General features: G+C 48.4%; 3 protein-coding genes and 4 non-coding genes across 10 annotated transcripts; 2 read left to right on the top strand and 5 right to left on the bottom strand.

Annotated features, from left to right (window-relative positions):
- Positions 1-397: 397 nt before the first annotated feature.
- RPL7A (ribosomal protein L7a) lies at positions 398-4,728 on the bottom strand. Its single transcript, XM_030000145.1, has 8 exons — positions 4,564-4,728; positions 3,865-3,985; positions 3,269-3,418; positions 2,300-2,440; positions 1,885-1,964; positions 1,419-1,549; positions 910-979; positions 398-567 (listed from the first exon to the last, which is right to left on the bottom strand). The coding sequence occupies exons 1-8, from the start codon at positions 4,711-4,713 to the stop codon at positions 463-465; spliced, it is 948 nt and encodes a 315-aa protein (XP_029856005.1). The 5' UTR covers positions 4,714-4,728; the 3' UTR covers positions 398-462.
- LOC115335500 lies at positions 1,626-1,698 on the bottom strand. Its single transcript, XR_003921444.1, has one exon. It is a non-coding gene; the product is annotated as a small nucleolar RNA SNORD36 (small nucleolar RNA).
- LOC115335508 lies at positions 2,131-2,207 on the bottom strand. The gene has a single exon (XR_003921452.1). It is a non-coding gene; the product is annotated as a small nucleolar RNA SNORD36 (small nucleolar RNA).
- On the bottom strand, positions 2,515-2,580 carry LOC115335510. Its single transcript, XR_003921454.1, has one exon. It is a non-coding gene; the product is annotated as a small nucleolar RNA SNORD24 (small nucleolar RNA).
- Positions 3,487-3,559, bottom strand: LOC115335509. The gene has a single exon (XR_003921453.1). It is a non-coding gene; the product is annotated as a small nucleolar RNA SNORD24 (small nucleolar RNA).
- On the top strand, positions 4,690-11,542 carry MED22 (mediator complex subunit 22). Of its 4 annotated transcripts, none has more exons than XM_030000152.2 (4): positions 4,690-4,834; positions 5,317-5,397; positions 5,763-5,971; positions 10,155-11,542. In XM_030000152.2, exons 1-4 carry the CDS (start codon positions 4,712-4,714, stop codon positions 10,345-10,347), a joined length of 606 nt encoding a protein of 201 aa, XP_029856012.1. In that variant the 5' UTR covers positions 4,690-4,711; the 3' UTR covers positions 10,348-11,542. The 4 variants fall into 4 exon arrangements, with proteins under 4 accessions (XP_029856012.1, XP_029856011.1, XP_040975843.1 ...); XM_030000151.2 differs by having other exon boundaries at positions 10,149-11,542; XM_041119909.1 differs by lacking the exon at positions 10,155-11,542 and adding an exon at positions 7,901-9,218.
- Positions 11,543-12,075: 533 nt separating this feature from the next.
- On the top strand, positions 12,076-15,642 carry SURF6 (surfeit 6). The gene is made up of 4 exons (XM_030000142.2): positions 12,076-12,353; positions 12,798-13,013; positions 13,631-13,722; positions 14,759-15,642. The coding sequence occupies exons 1-4, from the start codon at positions 12,260-12,262 to the stop codon at positions 15,428-15,430; spliced, it is 1,074 nt and encodes a 357-aa protein (XP_029856002.1). The 5' UTR covers positions 12,076-12,259; the 3' UTR covers positions 15,431-15,642.
- The last annotated feature ends 256 nt before the right edge of the window (positions 15,643-15,898 follow it).

The raw sequence follows: 15,898 nt of genomic DNA, 5'->3' as shown, positions 1-15,898 counted from the left end.
GTTACAGACCTCCTCATGGGAGGTCCCCAGCTGGTTAGCCCGGTGAAGTGTTCTAACACCCTATACAACCCATACCATAACTAAGTCCAAGTACTGAGGGAGATTATCTAGAGCCATTCCCAACTGAGAGGTATTTGCATAAGCAAGCTAGGCTTAAAGCCAGAACTAGCCTAGCCCATGCAACTTTATGATCACAAAGTATGCACAGCTGAGCCACTGTTGATGGGCTATGTGTTCAGAGAGGAATCACGACATAGGACTAATAATTAAGGGCAGTTGTTCCAAGTCATCACCTGCTCTATGCAACTATTTCTGTGCGGCACTACTCAATCATTTGATGAAAGGCAATGCTAATGTGCTACCCGCTGCCTGGAACACTCCGATTAACAGAGACCACTGAAACTTCATCTGGGGGTTTATTCTTTTTATGTACAGAAAACACGGAAGCAATCCAGTACATCGTTAGCCCAGCTTAGTAGCCAGTTCTTTAGCCTTTGCTTTTTCAAGCTTAGCAATACGAGCCACTGATTTTGGACCCAAGACGTTACCACCCCAGTGACGACGGATCTGCAAAGAAGTGAGAACAGGTCAGACGCTTCGTACAGACTCTTACTACATTCAACCAACTAGCTCAATCCCACTCTTTTGTGTACAAGGGGAAGAGCTTCCTCAACTAGGAAGTCCTACACATTTCAAGCAGTGAACTAACATTTCAGGGCAGCACAGAGAACTTACCCCACCCTCAGGTAAAGAATCTGGATACATCATAAGCAAATCTAAGTACACTACACCCAACAGACTTTAAACTGTTGTCACTATGTCTGAAATAATCTGCATTTCACTGGGAAGCTTTTGGGGATGTTAACAGTACAAACTGAAAGACAAGGCTAGCAGCACAGAGAATCTTACCTCGTCATATCTGTCATTGTAGTTGGTCTTAACAGCCTCCACCAGCTTTGCAAGGGCTCCCTTATCCTCCCTGTTGGTGATAGTTTTAGTTCCTTTAGAGCCTCAATTTAACATTTTCCGTAACTCTTATGCCTCAGGATTTAAGAGCTCGTAGTGGCAACGTGGTTTTTCAGGTTAAGCGTAAGCATCATTTGTCAAGGGGTAATCACTCCAAACATCAATGCTTTAGGAACCTGCACTGCTCAGATTAAGGTTAATAGTTCCATCTATGTATTTTAGAGTAAACACCCATTTTGGTAAGCCAAAGTAATCTCTATCTTCAGGATCCAATAGAGCTCTTAATACAAAAGGACATCTATATTATACATTATAGAGGCAGTATTTTATTTATTCTTACTACTTTAAACTACACAGACCCAAGTTTGCTATCCATCTGCCCTACAGTCTGTGTTTATGGGCAGCTTGCTTTCTCCACTACAGAGAATCAAGCCAGCACACAGAATACTTACGGGTTAACTTGTGTGAAAGCAACAGAGGTACAGGTTTTCCTGTGGACCAGTCGCCCCAGTCTGGCTTTGCCCTTGATGATGCAGTATGGCACTCCCATCTTGCGGCACAGAGCAGGCAAGAAGACCACCAGCTGAAAAGAAAGGGAGCGTGCTGTGTAACTGAGGGAGAACATCTTTTTATTCTTTGAATCAGCCTGGGCTGTGGCAATTGCTCAGTGTTAAAAAGCTCGTTTTGCTCTTCATTGTTGAGTCAGGTGAAGAAATTCATACATCATTGCAAGGGCCAAGCCTCATTGTAATACCAGGACAACTAGGAACATGCACAAGTATTCCAGTTCTGGTAATTTATGCATTCTCTTTTCGTGCAATAGATTTGTCCTAAAATGCATTTTCACCCCAAGCGTAGTTCTGATCTCAGCTTAAGTTACACAGGTAGCACATAACATCTACCAGCGAGTATGCTTACCTCAATGGGGTCTACATCGTGGGCAATAACTACAAGCTGAGCTTTCTTGTTCTCTACCAGAGTCGTGACACTGTTAATACCTGAAAAACAAGTTATAGGTAAGCTTTGATTCCGCTCAGTCTATTTTCAGAGCTTTCATATAAGTCTCATACAACCAGCTCAGATTCCATAGCGCAGCTTCCAAGTTCTGAAAACTTCTCACATCCATTCAGTAGCACAGAGAGGATACTGCACGGACAATTTGCTAAAGCTCAGGGTTAAAAAGCTCGTCTATTTTGCTCTTCACTTTGAGCTCAGGTGAAGAAATTCATACATCATTGCAATAGCTTGTCCAATCCTGTTTGGTTGGAGCAGAGCTCTAACCAAGTACTACACTCCCGTATGTGCAAGCAGCCAAGTCCACGTACAAAGTTACCTGCTCGGAGGACCGGTGGCCGCTTAGTCGGCGCATCTCCCTTTCCTGCAGCTTTCTGCTCAGCACGAGCCAGTAGCCTCTGCTTCTTCTCTTGCTTATTTTCTGGCCTATATTTGTGCGCCAGCTTCAGCAGCTGTGTAGCTGGAAGAGAACATCTACTAGTTAGTTAGTTGCATGACCTAAAAATCTAAGCATTACTTTTTAAAACACTGAAGTGCATCAGCGATCTTGGTGGTTGTCATCAAGTGTATTTAGACAGCAAAAAGTTAGCATCATTTGCACACTGCAAGAGCAGAGCTAGAGTGCCTCTAGAGCCCGTATTTACCTCTACATGCACCTCTGTTGGCAGTGAGAGCTCCTTCACTGTTTGGATGAGGAAATGCCTGTGGACCCCCACAGCAATTATGGTTAAAGGTGGTGCACTTTCTCCTTTAAAGCAAGCAACATCTACGAAGGAGTTACTCTACATGGGCTGAAAGTTTCTTGCATAGACACTGTCACCTGGAAAAGACTATTTACTCATTTCACAGAAGACCCTGAAGTCCCTTCTTCCCCTGTATCAATGTCAGCCTGCAGGATGCTGGCTTTCCCCCCAATGCCTACAGTCATACAGATTTCTTAAACTATCTGTTTACACAACCCTATGTGGTTCTACATCAAGCTGGAAAAATGGATTACGATGGAAACAGGCAGTTAAGATAACCCTGGGTTTGGGTTGTTAAGTAGGAGCTTTGGTATTTTCCATTCCCTTTTCAAAATACACAGCAGCTATCAAGACTTAAGCCAGCAAATTCAGACAGCAGCTTGCTGCTGACATCACCCCAGTCACTATTAAAGCTGCCCTAAAATGCTTCCAAAGATACTCTCCAGCTTACCTTTGTTAAGTCTTATTTTGGTTTCTTTCCTCTTCTCTGAGGCATATCCCATCAACGACCCAAGTTAAGAGAACTTTGTGAGGCACATCCTTACCTGTCTGGCGGTCCAAAGCCTGAGTGAACTGGTTAATGGCAGGAGGCACCTTCAAGCGTTTGTAAAGAATGGACCTCTGGCGCTGCAGTCTGATGTAGCGCGGCCATTTCACAAAACGTGTGAGATCACGCTTCGGCTGGATATCCTGTCCTAAAAATAAAAAGTTTAACTCACAGCTGTTCCAAACCCACAGAGCAACAGCATGGAACAGGCATGAGTGCATCAGTGATCTTGGTGGTGATATGTCAGCACAATCACTCAGATAGCAAATATTCTTTCACATCATCTGCACACCGTACAAAAATGGCACTACAGGAGTCTGAATTGATTCACTGCAACATGTGCAAAAGGGCAAGATTCATCGCAATAGAATCAAATAATGAATCTTTGTGATACAGAAAATTCAGCAAATTGTCCATAGCCACCGTCATGTACCTAATGAAGGACAGATCTTAACTCCAGGCAGCAAGGCAACTGCCTCCATCACTGTCTCCACTCTACAGCTTTATTACAATATGCTTCTGTTTACAATTTAGGCATCTGCCCATAAAACAAAAAAATCCTTGAGCAAGTAGCCCAAATATTCACTTACTCACCAATGCCAAAGTTCTTGGGCCTCTTCTCAAAGAGGGGATTGACAACCTTCTTGGCCTCCTGCTTCTTGACTACAGCAGGGGCCGGTGCCACCTTCTTGCCCTTGGCCTTCTTTCCTTTCGGCTGCAAGAAAGAAAGGAATATGCTCTTCCTTCTTTTGCCTCCAATACTGATGTACTTGAAAGAGCTTTCAGTCCACCTTAGAAATGCATTTTCCCAGGCATTTCACCAGCCTGGCAGTCTCCCAGCCTAGTCTTGCTTTTGCAGAGATAAAATTCTTCGCTTTGGCTTTAAAAGGTTTATGAACCTCCCGTTTAAAACCGCCTGTTGATCTCCTCGGCCGGGCAGCAATGGCCCAGCCCAGCGCTCCTGGACACCGCCAGCAACCGAGACACCCCCACCACGCGTTACCGGCCACCGAGCCCGGCCCGGGATCCACCCTACACCGGGAAAAACGCTGCGCCCTGGCCGGGCTGCCCCGCTCCCAGCGGCCCGCGCTGCGCGGCCGCCCCGCTGCGGGCAGGTAGGCCCCGACCCGGCCTCCCCCGGGACCGACCCCGGTCACCGCAAACCGGGCACGAAACACCCCTCCCGGGTACCGAGCACCCGCACGGCTCTCCCCGCCGGGCCGCGGCCCAGCGATGGAGGCGGATGGCGGCGGATGAACCCCCAGCCCACGCCCCGCTCCCGCCGCCACTCACCATCTTGGACTGAGGAAGAGAAAGGGGAAGCGCTGCATGCTGGGAAGTATCTATGGGGCGCGACGTCTCGCGAGAGGACGGCGGCGTCGCGCGCGGCGGGGCGGGGCCGGGGAGGTTCAAGAGGGGCGGAGCGGGGTCGCGGGCCGCCATGGCGCAGCAGCGGGTGCTGCCGCAAAGCAAGGAGACCCTGCTGCAGTCCTACAACAAGCGCCTCAAGGACGATGTCAAGTCTATCATGGATAACTTCACCGAAATCATCAAGACGGCTAAGGTGGGCAGGGGCCGTGGCCGAGCCCCGAGGCGGCCGGGGGAGCAGCTGGGCTCCTGAGGGGAGAGGGGCGGGTTTTCCCCGGCGGCGCCCCTGAGGGGAGAGCGGGGCCCCTGAGGGGAGAGCGGCCGCGGCCCTGCAACCGGGGGCGGCCGTGAGGAGAGAGCGAGCCCCTGAGGGGAGGGCGGCGGGCAGCGGCGGGACCTGTCTCCCGGTTGCCCCGAGGGAAGAGGGTTCTTTCCCGAGGGCGGGCGGCGGGCGGTTCTCCCCGGCTGCTGCTGGCCTCCCTGCCTCTGCCCTGGTGTTGCTGAACGGGGGAGAACGGCGGGGAGGGTAGCAAAGATGATTCGCGGGTGCTGTAGAGTCCAGAGGCCACCCCAAGGATTCCTTGTGTGGATTGAAGTGAAATGAGTTTACTTATAATGTAGTAATTGTGTATCAGGATTTTAGTATGTAAAGGTGGCTATGTACACGTTTTTCTTTAGATTGAGGATGAAACTCAAGTCTCTCGAGCAACCCAGGGTGAACAAGATAACTATGAGATGCATGTCAGAGCTGCAAACATTGTGAGTAGTATCTGCTGTTCAAATCGGTGGGTAGCATGTCCTGCAGGTACTGTTAGTTTCATTGTTGCATCTTGGGTAGCTTTTATAACTCTTACAAGGTCTGCTGCTAGGAGAGTAACCTGATATTTGAGGTGGCTGTCAGGTGAATCCCTTCTCTAGGGGGAAAGCTGGGGTAGCCTGGCTTGTCAGCTACAGGCTTCTGTCAGAATCCTCAAGTAATGTGAGAGTTTCTACTTTATTCAAGGCTTAGGCTGAAGGAGCAGCTTGGGAGATCTTGCTTTAGAATTGGAGTAAAGCACTGTTTTGATATACTGTGTGCTATGTGATTTTTTTTTTTTTTTTTTTTTTCTCCTCCCTGCTACAAGGTCCGAGCTGGTGAGTCCCTGATGAAACTTGTGTCTGACCTGAAGCAGTTCTTGATCCTCAATGATTTCCCCTCTGTGAATGAAGCTATCAACCAGCGCAACCAGCAGCTGAGAAGCTTGCAGGAGGAATGCGACAAGAAGTTGATTGCACTACGAGATGAGATCTCCATTGACCTGTACGAGCTAGAAGAAGAATATTACTCTTCCAGGTACAAATAGGGCAGTGGACTTCTGCCTTATGATCCCAGCCCTTTTGGGGTAGTTAGTCCAGACAAACAAGTAGTCCTTAGAGTACAGGTCTTGAGAATGTTCCCAACAGCATTTCACTCCTGTTTTTAATTAGGTTAAACTCTTTTTCTGCAACTAAAGTAACTGCCTTTTCCTTGTAGATATCCTACAGGGTATAAGTGTCATGGTGAAGGACGTATTCACAGCGTCCCACTCTAGGTGCCTGCTTTAGTTGGCTAGATTTGACAGATAATTTGCTTAGGCTTCTTTTGTAATCCTTGTAAAAGGAGATGAATTTCCTTGGGGTATAGGCTTCTGTCTGAGTATCCTTCTGGAGGAGCCTCTGTCTCTCTCCTTGGAGAGACTAGCTTGCTGAGCTGGGTCCTCATGTTAGATGAGATAACCACGTCTTCGTCTTCCTGGTGAGTTCTTTCACAAGTGACCTGGTTACACAGTGTGCCTTTTCCCTTGTAGTCCACTGCCCCCAGCTGCCTGGAGTCCTGTTGGGGTGAGCATTTGAAATGAGCAAAAAAGACTTGCTCAGTTTCATTGAATTATGAAGTATTGTGATAGGATTTTTCTATGGAAGACTTATTACTGATCTGTTTGTGGGATTTTTAATGTTTTTAAAAGACTCTTAGAAAACAGGCTTTAGAGAATTCAGACACTTTATTTTTTTATTTTCTGTCATGCACTCCAGCACTTCTAGTTGATGATGCAGTAAACGAAAGCAGGAGAAAACAAATGAGAACCTGATTATTTTGGCTGCACTGTACAAGCTAAGTGAAGTCAGTGCAATAATGCTATGACTTATAAACAAAAACTTAACTTTTGAAAACCTTATTTAGAATTTTAATGACCAGGTTTTCTATTTTTGCTTTTCCCTCCTTTCTAAAAATGCTGAATGCCTATAACCCCAGCTAAGTCAACTAAAACCCTAATTACTCAATATCTTTGGAAGTTAGGCCATTATTTATGGGTTAATATATGTATTTTAAGACTAAAAAGATACTGATATGGCACAGCTTAGGAATGGCTATGACATCAGAAGAAAACTTGAGGTAAAAGTTCAGAGTTGTTTTTCAAACTTGACTTATTTTTTTGGGGCGGTGGCAAGGGATCCTAGAAATATCTCAGAAATGAAGAGTGATGGTCGCAAACCCAAGCACCAGTCCAGGCCCTGATAGGTCAGGGGTGTATCCACTACATAGGCTGCATACAGCACAGCAGCGAGCTGTATCCAAAGCGATGCAGTGTGGGATGATAGTGCCTCACGTGTACCAGACATGCTTCCCTCACACTGTCACCAGACTGCCACCACTGTGTGTCGGTAGCTTTAACTTCTGGGCTAAGGGGTTCTGACCGTGCTGGCATGGTCTGTTCACCTGCCTGGCACCAGATGCCATATAGAGCAACCCTTTGTAACAGAACTAACATCTAAGCACAAACGTTGGCATATACCAAATGGATTTGCCTTCATGCTCTTTCTTAGAAGAGTGGTCACGAGGTGAGGAAACTTTGCAACTCTACAGAGCTATGATCCCTCCACTGAAACCTGTTATCATGTAGCACTTAGTCGTTTGCTTTTAGCACTTACTCCTTTCCTGTGCTTTTTCTTGTCTTTTTCTGCACCAAAGAAATTGTGTGTGTGTAAATATAGAAATGGTGATTTATTCAAAGTCCTTTTATAACTAGAGTACTAAGATATTTTTAATGAAACCTTATTGTCTAATGTGGGGAAGAAGGGGTTCTGTTATGTCACATAGTCGTAGAGTGATAATCATGTTTAAATGGCTGTAAATGCAATAGCTGGTTTGCCCACAAACGGGCATTCTGTGCTGTCCTGGGAGCCCAGCTGGGGTTGCCCCTCTGTACCATCTGTTACTTTCTCATGGGGCTTGATCCCACAGGATTTATAAAGAGGCATGCAGTCCCGTGAGGCCAGGACATGGGTTCCATACAGCCATGCTGCCAAACTGCTCTCCCGTGCTCCAGTTTCCCTGAAGGTCACTGGTTAGTTTATTTTAGGTCTTCCCTCCAGGGAAGGCTGTAGAAAAGAGCTCCCTGCAGCAGCACACCTCCAGCTGCTGCAGAGCTGAGAGCTGCCTGCCCTGTGCTGTGTAGCTTGTTTGGTACCTGTGCAGTGCTCCTGATGGCTGTGAAAAAAACCTATGGAAAGGAGTGTCTCCTACCCAGCATTTGTCACTGCCATTGTGCTAAGGGGACTTAGGAGGGAGCCCCTTGCCCACAGCGAGTAACTAATAGGATGCACCTCAGGTGTAGGGTCAGGTTTCATTGCTAGGGTTTTCTTGTGTACGTGGGGGTTTTAATGAGGCGACCTGAAAGCAGGTCCTTGAAACTAAAGCCAAGTAGATTGTTCTGAAGGAATCTTTGCTTTCAGACCCTGTCTTCAAGTAGTTTCCTAGAGCTGTTCCTCTGCACACAGACCTGGCTGCATGCCCCAAAGGGGAGTAGTGAAGTCCCTTGCACTGAGAAACCCTCAAAGGACAGAGTAGCAGGTTGGGCAGTGCTGTTGTGGGCTGTGCAGTAGCTGCTTATTCACCCTGACTTTTGAGGAGTGTTACGTGAGAGGCGAAGCTTAGACTTTTGGAACTGTTCTAACGGGAGCAGCAGGAGAAGCAGTTGTGCTTCTGACGCAGCTGAACTTTTCTTTGTAACTCCCCTGCCAAGATGCAGTGGATGCTGTGGCCAGATTTTCCTTTGAAACCATGGCCTGAGGTCTAAGACTGACAGAAAAGGACTCGTAGTTCTGGTTCAGTCCTGAAGGTCTTTGCTAATTGAACCCAGCTTTGCTGTGTGTGGAGGACAGTAGGGAAGGGTGGTCTTCCACGGCATTTTACGAAGGCCCCAGATATAAAGCCTGTGTTCACTGCCTTGTCATTTCTACTGCAAAACCAGCTGGGTGATGCTGCCAGAAAAGAGCTCAGAAGTAGATGCTTGCAACTAGTGCTTTGTGTGCTTACTCCCCAAAGCGGTAACTCCAAGTCCAGCTTGCCTTTTCTCATCCTAAACCCCAAACTTGCATTTATGTTCCATTGCTCCCTCCTCTGAGATCACAGGAGCTGTCTTGAGTGTGGGGTTAAATCTCAACATGTTTCATGTTTGTGCAATTTGAAGTGTCTCATATTTCTACACCTAAATATTTCCCTAAGCATCTATTCAAGTCCGTACATTAAAAATGTAAATAAAGCTGCAACAACAAAATTACTTGACCCACTGGGTTTGTTTTACTGTGAACGCAAGCTGCTTTCTGCTCCAGCACTCACTTTGTCTTGGATGTCTTGTGTGTGTACAGCTCCTTCCTCTCTTTGGAATTTGTTTTGGTTTTGTTCCAGTTTCTTCCATCACTTTTCTTTTTAGTTTTTTAGTTTTAGTTTTCCTCAGAGCACAGGCAAGAATTAGCCAGTTGTTTAAAAACTTTACTTTCCCACACTGCTGGTTCATCCAGCTCTGTAGTCTACAGCAGTCAAATACAGCAAGCTGCTTTTAGGAGAACAGCTCAGGTTCTGCTGAAAATGATAGGAGCCATCAGAACTTTATAATCAGGCTGCGGAGCTTCCACAGAAGACCCAGACCTTCTGTGGAGCACTTTATTGAAAGGGCAAGGGTGCAAATAGGTTTCTTCTTTATCATGACAGGGGCAGGCCCTGAAACAATTGTGCCAGCTCTTCTGCTGAACTTAAATTTAGAGCAGGATTTCTATTTTTTATCTCACATAGGTCATGATCTAATTCCAAGTAAAATAATTATGAATGGGGTCCTCACCTCACTCAAATCAGTAGCAGAACTCCCATCTTTGCGGTGCCAGGACCTCAGCCGAGATCTTTCCAGGGACTTAGAGCATCTGGATTAGAATTGAGCCTCTGTTTCAGTTTTTAGCAACAGTTTTGTCTCTGAAATTCCCCTGACCCTCACCAGGCCCGCAAGGTTCAAGACCAGCTCTTAAGGGTATCTTAGGGAAGGCCAGTGTCACAAGACTTGTGATGAATTTGTGATCACAGACCTTACACCCATGAGTGGGGTTTTTTGCCATTTTCTTAATGCTTTGCTTCTGTCTTGCTTCCCCCACCCTTTCCCTCCCTCCCCTCCTCTCTTACTGCACCCGCTGTCTCTCCTTACTGGGGTTGTTCTGGAAAGCTACAGTCTGTGTGACAGCAATGATCTTCCACTGTGCGAAGCCTACTGGAGACAAGACTTTGCCACGCTGTCCCCCGAAAGCCTCTCCATGCCTCTGACAGCTGCCACAGCAGAGCAGAGCGTTGCTACCTCCCAGAGCTCAACCCCATCGCACCCTCACGTGAACGGGCACGGGGCAGGCCCCCCGGAGCACTCCTGAAGAGGATCCTCTGCTGCTGAACATGTTCCTCCCGGCGGCACTGCGCTGCTGCAAGTCTTCCACCTGCTGTACTGAGCAAGCGTCTCCTGCTGTCAGGAGAAGGCACTGGAGCTGTGTTTGTAGGTTTCTGCTCACTGGATAGCCACAGTGCTTTCTCTGCCCCTGGGACGTTGCTATGAGTGTTCGTCTCCCTTAAGAGACCGCGATAAGTAAATACAAAGTTGATTGCTCTGACAAGTTAGAGTTAGGTTTGCTTTTACATGATAGTTACGTGTAGAGTTCATTAGAAATCCAGTTTGTTTCCATGTGAATCTCAGTAAGTACATGCTGGAGTGTGGGGAGTTGAATTTGTTTGGGATAAACTTGAGCCAAATGTGGGGGCAGCGAGTGTTTTGGGGTTTTTACCCTGCTTCCCAAAGTTACTGACATTCTGGCTGCTTTAAAGCTCTCTCAGGATGGCCTCTGACAACCTCCGTTCTACTTAATTAGGGTAAGAATCTTGTCATATTTTTTTTAGTCAGCAGTCTTCACTGTCAGAGTGCTTCACAAACTTGAACTTCTTGCTAGCAGCCGTTTGGGAGGAGGCTCTCGGGAGACCCTTATCAAAGAGCAGTATTCTCCCTTTCAAAGAGGAAAGGGCACACTGAGGAATCAGACTGAGGTATTGATGATGGCATTTGCTCGAGGCCCCAGAGAGAAGCCATGACATGCTTTAGTCTGATTCTGTTCTCAGCGTTTACACAGAAGCTTTCTATTAACATAGCCTGAGCTAAAATGAAGCCAGTGTTTGCGTTGTCTAATAGTTTTGTCTAATAAAAAAGTCTGGAGATGACTGGGGCATATGGAGCTGTGAGGGATTCTCTGTTACTCTCGCAGTTTCCTTCGAGACGCGGTTGGTGCTTTGCCTGCAGCTGTGCAGCAGCGTGGCACTTCTTCGGCCCTTCCCTGTTGTGGTCGTTCTGCGTTGACTGGGTGCGGGGTGTAGTTGAACTGGAATAGGGTCGTGACAGCTCAGTGTGGTGGGCACTGTGGAGCTGCGGCTGCGTGCCAGCAGCTGAGCTGAGCTTCCCTGGCATTCTGCTGCAGCGTCTCACTTCTTAGGATGTGAATTTTGGTCAGTGTTTTGACTTCGTTTTCTTCCATTCCATTTATTTTTGTAATTAGGTGGTTTAATAAAACTAACTCTTTTGTATAATTTTTAAGGCGTGTGTTTTCAGCCACGGGGCTTTGTGGAAACAGGACAATGCTGACTGTGCCCAAGCGCTGGGACGCGTCTGTGTCGTGTGTGTCCCCCGCCCTGGGTTTTGGAGACCACCCTCCCCTCCTCGCCGCTGTCGCTGCGTGGGGGCTGCAGTCCTGCCGCTGTACGGGGCACCCGCACCCCCCCGAACCGGTACAGCCCCGTCTCCTCCGACCCAGTCACCGCCAAGTAAGGGTCCGGGGCCTGCAGACGGGAGCCGAACCGGGGCGGAGGGGCTACCCGCGGCTGCGCTCGGGGGACGCTGCTGGCGGCCAGCGGAAACGGGGGCGGCGGGGCGACCCGCGGCCGCTGCAGAGGCGGCCCGAGGACACCCCCCACACCCCGCCGTCTGTCTGGGACGCCCCGAGGCCCGGCGGCAGAGTCCCGCAGGGGGGAAGGACGGCGAGGCGGCTCTCGGGACCGGCTCCCTTCCCGCTTCCCTTCCCGCCTCGCAGCCGTCGCGCTGCCGTCACTTCCCGCCCGGCGCGCTGAGGTCACTTCCTACCGGCGCGGAGCGGCACGAGGAGGATGCTGCCGTCCTCCCGGTGTCCTGAGGAGAGGACGGGGCGTCTCGGGCCCGGCCGGGGCTCCGCGGCCTGACCGCGCTGAGGGAGCCGGGCCTGGGCCGGGCAGGGCAGCTCCCGCCGAGGGACGGGTCACCCCGGGGCGGTAATGGCCAACCTGGCCGCCCAGGACTCCTACCTGCAGGGTTTGGCGAGGAAGGTCTGCCTGCAGCGCGCCCCGGAGTCGCGGAAGAGAAAATTTGGTAACGGAGCTGTCACGCTTCGGCTACTGTCGCTCCCGGCCCCTTCGTGGGAGTCCGGGCTTGTGACAGGCTTGCCTCCGCGGGGTGCTTGGCCCGGGGGAGTGGTGGTGTGCCGGTTTTTAAGGGAAAAAAAAAAAAAAAAAAAAAAACAATCTCTGTTGAAACGCAGGGCCCCCGATCACGTTATGCGCATTGCACTGTTAGCCCCGGGAATCGGTGGTCTCCGCCGGCTTTTATACACGTGGTGATCGGATGTGGGAGGACTGGGATTTTACTGAAGTGTGCAAGCACTTGGTCTATTTAAATAAATCCTAAAACATGTAATTTTTGAAGATTGAGATATGCCATTGTAATGCTGGAACTCGAGTCTTCGGTAATAACTGAATGGTACGAAGTGGGCATGTAGTGTTGTCCTGTTTTGTGTAACTTGTTTTTGCCTTCTAGTGTCTAAGCCAGGCCAGCCTGAGGATGCTGGCAGACAGCTCAAGAAAAAGAAGAGAAAGAAACCCAGGAAGCAAGCTGAGAAGACAAATGCTCCTTCAGTCAGACAGGTGGTCTCTAACACCAGTAAACCTACTCTGGGACAGAAAGCAGCCCCTGAAGCCAGCAAATCATCTCCACAGGGTGTTACACAGAGCGGAAATGAGAGTTCGGTTACAGGTAAGAATACCACGAGGTCTGGTTAAAGTTACCTAAGCTGAGGTGGCTGCTTTTCAGTTGCTTCACACATGTCTAGATTGGAAAGCCTTTAAGAAGTTCAGCTGAATTGAAAACATCTTTGCTTATTCCATGTGCCCTAAAAGCTTTTGTGTATGTACATAAATTTGTAACGTCACCGCTGGGTGGCTCTCTGGAAATAGCGTTTAAACTGAATTGCAGATTTTTGATGTATTTGGGTAACTTCTGGGAATTACTGCATGGATGCAATCTCTGTCGTGCCAGGCTGGCTTTCCATTATGAATCTGAAAAGCCTGATCACAAAGAAAAGATGTCCTTGGCATCTTTGTTTCCACTGGCTTGCTACTTGTTTTCTGGCTTGTTAGGCAGCCACAGGGCATGCCAGGCCACTCTGGCTGGCAGGGCTGAATGATAATATGGATAGGAAAAGGGCAATTCTAAAGAAACCAATGAAATAGAAACTCTTGGTTTCTTTAGGTTTTCCGTTCTATTCACAGCATCTAAAGAGTTCTTGGAGCTTTTCCCATAGCCATAGAAAGTTCTCCTGTTTAGCTAGTGCTGTCTTTTAAGTATTTTTATTTTCTTCCTCTTGTTCTCAGGGATCAAAAGTGAACTGGGTTCCCCTTCTTTTTTTGCAATGAATCTCTTGCGTCAGAGACTACATGAGAAGATTAAAAAAGCTTCTGGACAAGTATGAGAACTCTTAATATGTATCCATGTGTGTGCTGATGCAATATAAATTCTCCCTAGCCTCCCAGGGGATGTGGGGACAAGACTACAATCTTACAAGGCTCAGGGTTTGAGCTAATTCCATCTCCTAAGGAAGTGTCTGTGGGTATTGCTGGGAGACTTGTGTGCATGCTGTGGTCTGGAAAAACGTGAGAAAAGGTAGAGCCTGGCTTGGAGGAGAGCATGCCTCTGGTAATTTTGAGGAAAAAGAAAAGCACTAAGAGGCTGAAAGGGAACTTAGCTACGGGATGTTGAAAGAGAGTAAAGGGTTTGAAATGCCTTTACTGTGTTTAGTATCTGTAAAAGCTGAGCCCACGGCTTCTTGTCACAAGTAGTGCATTTTTAGGAGAAGTTTGAAATCAGGAATTTGAGGACATCCCACTTTTAATTCTGCTTTGTCCCTGTCATGGTTTAACCCCAGCCAGCAGCTAAGCACCACGCAGCTGCTCGTTCATTCCCCCCCACCCAGTGGGATGGGGGAGAGTATTGGGAAAAAAAAGTAAAACTCGTGGGGTGAGATAAGAACAGTTTAATAGAACAGAAAGGAATAAACTAATAATGATAATAATAATAATAAAATTACAATAATAATAATGAAAGAATTGGAATATACAAAACAAGTGATGCACAATGCAATTGCTCACCACTTACCGATGCCCAGTTAGTTCCTGAGCAGCGATCCAACTCCCCCCAGTTTATATACCGGGCATGACATCACATGGTACGGAATACCCCTTTGGCCAGTTTGGGTCAGCTGTCCTGGCTGTGTCCCCTCCCAGCTTTCTTGCTGGCTGGGCATGAGAAGCTGAAAGATCCTTGACTTAGTATAAACATTACTTAGCAACAACTGAAAACATCAGTGTGTTATCAACATTCTTCTCATACTGAATCCAAAACCTAGCACTATATCAGCTACTAGAAAGAAAATTAACTCTATCCCAGCCGAAACCAGGACAATCCCTTTAGGGTTCCTGATTCGTGTCCATCCTTCTTCTTAGGACGATGCCAAAGAATTGCCTCCTGCAGTCCTGGAGAAGAGGCAGCGAAGGAAGTATGAGAGAGAGAGGAAGAAGCGCCGAAGAAAGGAGTTGAAGATGAAGGCAAAAATTGAGAAGAAAGAAACGGAGGAGGTACCAGTAGAGCCAGAGAGCAAAAAGGAGGAGAGCACAGCTGAGATTGTCTTTAACAGGGTCGAAGTCCATGAAGAGAATGAGTTGAGCAAGATCCAGAAGAAGAAAGAGAAGAGGAAAGCAGTGAAAGGCAAGATCACTCCTCTGACGGGCAAAAACTACAAGCAGCTGCTGAGCAGGCTGGAGACCAGGAAGAATAAGCTGGAGGAACTCAAGGATAAGGACCAGAAGAAAGCTCAGGAGCTAGAGAACAAGATGAAATGGACAAATGTTCTCTATAAGGCGGAAGGCGTAAAGATTCGTGACAATGAGGAACGTCTGAAAGAAGCTCTGAAGCGTAAGGAGAAGCGTAAAGCGCAACGCCAAAGGCAGTGGGAGAAGCGGACAGAAAAAGTGGTGGAAAAGATGCAACAGCGGCAGGAAAAGCGTCGCAAGAACATTCAGAAGAAGAAGAAGGATAGGATAGAGAAGAAGAAAGCCAGGGCCCGGAAGAAAGGCCGCGTTCTGCCAGAGGACTTGAAAAAAGCTGGTTTAAAGTGAGAGCGAGGTGGGGAAGGGAAGTTCTGCTTGCGGGGATCAGTGGTGAGCTGTCACAGAGCGGACCCTCCATCTGCCTGACCCGGCTGTGCTGCCGCTGCGCAGCGCCCGAGGAAACCAGCCGGTGGGACGGTCGCTGCCACGACTTCCCAACTGAGTAATAAAAAAAAGCCTGTCGTATGTTTGTTAATTAAATTAAAAGAAACACCTTCCGATTGGTTGATTATAATAGTTATTTTCCTCAGGGGAGGATGGCGGTTGCTCTTAATCTCCTCCGATGCTCTGGACGTGCCTCTCGAAGTCCTCCTGCCATCGAGGGACCCCCGGGATCAGCCTCCCGCCGGCGGGGGGCGGGGTCCCGGGGGGGCGGAGCCCCGAGGGGGCGGGGCGGGCCTAGGCACTGCCTCCCCCTCGCTGCCGTGGCGACGGGGAGAGGTGCCCGCCCCCCCCCCCCCCCCATTGCGTTGCTAT

Source organism: Aquila chrysaetos, chromosome 24 (assembly GCF_900496995.4).
Source record: "Aquila chrysaetos chrysaetos chromosome 24, bAquChr1.4, whole genome shotgun sequence".
Taxonomy (NCBI): Eukaryota; Metazoa; Chordata; class Aves; order Accipitriformes; family Accipitridae; genus Aquila; species Aquila chrysaetos.
This window is presented reverse-complemented; position numbering and strand designations above follow the sequence as displayed.